The sequence below is a fragment of the Triticum urartu genome, chromosome 7A (assembly GCF_056163025.1).
Source record: "Triticum urartu cultivar PI428250 chromosome 7A, HENAU_Tu73, whole genome shotgun sequence".
NCBI classification, from domain to species: Eukaryota; Viridiplantae; Streptophyta; class Magnoliopsida; order Poales; family Poaceae; genus Triticum; species Triticum urartu.
Genome location: NC_141879.1, coordinates 126,070,228 through 126,072,692, shown reverse-complemented (window position 1 = coordinate 126,072,692; position 2,465 = coordinate 126,070,228). Strand labels below are relative to the sequence as shown.

General features: G+C 54.7%; 1 protein-coding gene across 1 annotated transcript; it reads left to right on the top strand.

Annotated features, from left to right (window-relative positions):
* Nucleotides 1-506: 506 nt before the first annotated feature.
* LOC147958464 (putrescine hydroxycinnamoyltransferase 1-like) lies at nt 507-2,161 on the top strand. Its single transcript, XM_087534765.1, has one exon. The coding sequence runs from the start codon at nt 702-704 to the stop codon at nt 2,028-2,030; it is 1,329 nt and encodes a 442-aa protein (XP_087390891.1). The 5' UTR covers nt 507-701; the 3' UTR covers nt 2,031-2,161.
* Nucleotides 2,162-2,465: the final 304 nt, after the last annotated feature.

The window sequence follows — 2,465 nt, the reverse complement described above, 5'->3', positions numbered from 1 at the left end:
AAATCAAGTGATGATGAGCGATTATTCAAGCACCGACACGGCCTCCTCCCGTTGGTAGCCTACTTGAGGTGGCAAGGGAGTACGATAAGCGGTTGGTGGAAGCCCAATATAGTGGGGCGGTGGTGGGAACTGGGAATCGCTGGTACAAGAGTTGGACAAGAGTCTATTAGTGATGAATCAATTTCATCATTTCAAGGAGTCATATAGGACATAGGAGAAGTGACGAGCTAGTGGCTGCAGTCGGTGAAATGGCTCCCGAGCTCGTCTGCTCCTGCTCATGAACAAAAAATGAAAAAATTACTAGAAAATTTTCAAACAAAAAAGGCTGATATTTTTTTACATGGAAGATGTTTGAGTGTGTGAGATGGGTGCTAATTTTCAGTGTGTTTGAACATCTAAGTACCTCTCATAAAAAAAAGCCAAATTTTGAGTATGTGAAAGGTCTCTTGTTCATGGCTGTTTGGATCGATTTTGTTTTTTTTTTATCTGAGAGCTACTCAGATGTCCGAATGCGCTGAAAATTGGCATGCACCTCACGCACTAGACATCTTTCATGCAAAAAAAAATATCAGTTTCGCTATAGTATACAGTTGTGGCCATGCAACTATAAATGAAAGGAGGGCAAGAGCAAGAATTGTGCACCTGTCCTCTGTCTCTTCCTATAGTTCCTACTCGAAATACCTCAGCTCATCAAAAGTATAATGGGTACTAAGGTGAAGGTGGTGGAGTCATGTATGGTGCCGCCCAGCGAGGAGACGCCTAGGAAAGGTCTGTGGCTTTCCCCAGTCGATCTCATGCAGCACAACCTCAAGAGAGGCCACACCCCGACCGTCTACTTGTACCGCTCCGGCTCCGAGTCCGGCCCGGACGCCGACGTCGACTTCTTTGATGTGGCAAGGCTGAAAGCGGCGATGGCCAAGGCTCTGGTGGCCTTCTACCCCCTGGCCGGCCGTCTCGGCATGGACGGCGATGGTCGGGCAGAGATCGACTGCGCCGGCCAGGGCGTGCTCTTCGTCGTCGCTCGCTCGGACCTCACCGTCGACGACCTGAGAAACTTCCAGCCGTCGCCGGAGCTAAGGAGGCTCTTCGTCCCCCGCGTTGAAGACCACTCGCCGCCCCTCATGTGCGGCATCCAGGTGAACTTCTTAAAGTGCGGCGGGGTGGCCTTAGGGACGGCGCTGCACCACGTCGCCATCGATGCCATGAGCGCGTTCCACTTCTTCCAGACATGGTCTGCCTTCTCCAGGGAGGGCGATGGGGCCGCGGCGGCGCTGGAGCTTCCCTGCCACGACCGCACCCTCCTCCGCGCGCGGTCCCCACCCGTCGTCCACCCCGACGCTCATCTCACTATGTTCTCGCCGAAGCAGCCGAGTTCATTGTCCGAGACGCCGCCGGGCGCCGTTGTCAACGAGATATTCGTCATCTCCAACGACCAGGTCGCCGCTCTCAAGCGTGCCTGCACCGGTGGCGACGGCGGCAGCGTGAGCACCTTCTGCGCCGTGAGCGCCCTGGTGTGGCGGTGCCTATGCGCCGCCCGCCGGCTGCCGTCGGACGCCACGACGCGCCTTACTTTCCCCGCCAACGTCCGGCGCAGCCTGCGGCCGCCGCTCCCGGACACCTACTTCGGCAACGGGCTCATCCTGCTGGGCACCACCGGCAAGGTGGGGGACATCGTCGACTCGGAGGAGCTGGCCTCCGTTGCTGGTCGGATCAAGGGCGTGATCCGCCGGATGGACGACGAGCTGGTGCGTTCATGGATGGACTGGTTGGAGATGATCGGTACCGAGACAGCTTTGCCTCCGGGGAGCATGCCGGAGACTGACCTGAGGGTGACCAGCTGGCTAGGCATGCCGATGTACGACGCGGATTTCGGGTGGGGGAAGCCGCTGGTGATGCACCGCGCCGTCCAGCCGCGCGCCGGGTTCGCCTACCTCATGAACGGCGTCGGCGGCAGCGTGCGCATCCTCATGTCCACGGAGCCTGGAATTGTGGACGACTTCCAGCGCCTGCTGTATGCCAACCTGATCTAGTTCTATCCTAGTATCCTTTATGAAGCCTCCGATTCGGCTTGTCGGTTTGGTATGTAGCAGCCCTTGATCTATTGGCCTGCAAAATTTTAAGTGTATTGCTTATTTCACTGAAATTCATGAATCCCCCAATATGTTCAAGGAGAAATTCATCAGTCGCTATGCCTCACAGAGTGTACTTTTGGCACAGATTTCACGAAGACTTGCTCTACCCACTCCCACTATACTGTAATATCTCCACCTTATCATGCCTTTTCACATTATCTTCGTGTTTGAAATCATTTTATCTTATAAAGCGAAAATACGATTTATGGGCATGGCGTACTTTTAAACCGGACACATTAAACATCCATAGACGCATTCGCAGACAAAGATATTGGAACCGTCCATCCAACCGCATGCAGGAAACTTTCGCCCAAGGTCCGGCCTCCTCTAGTT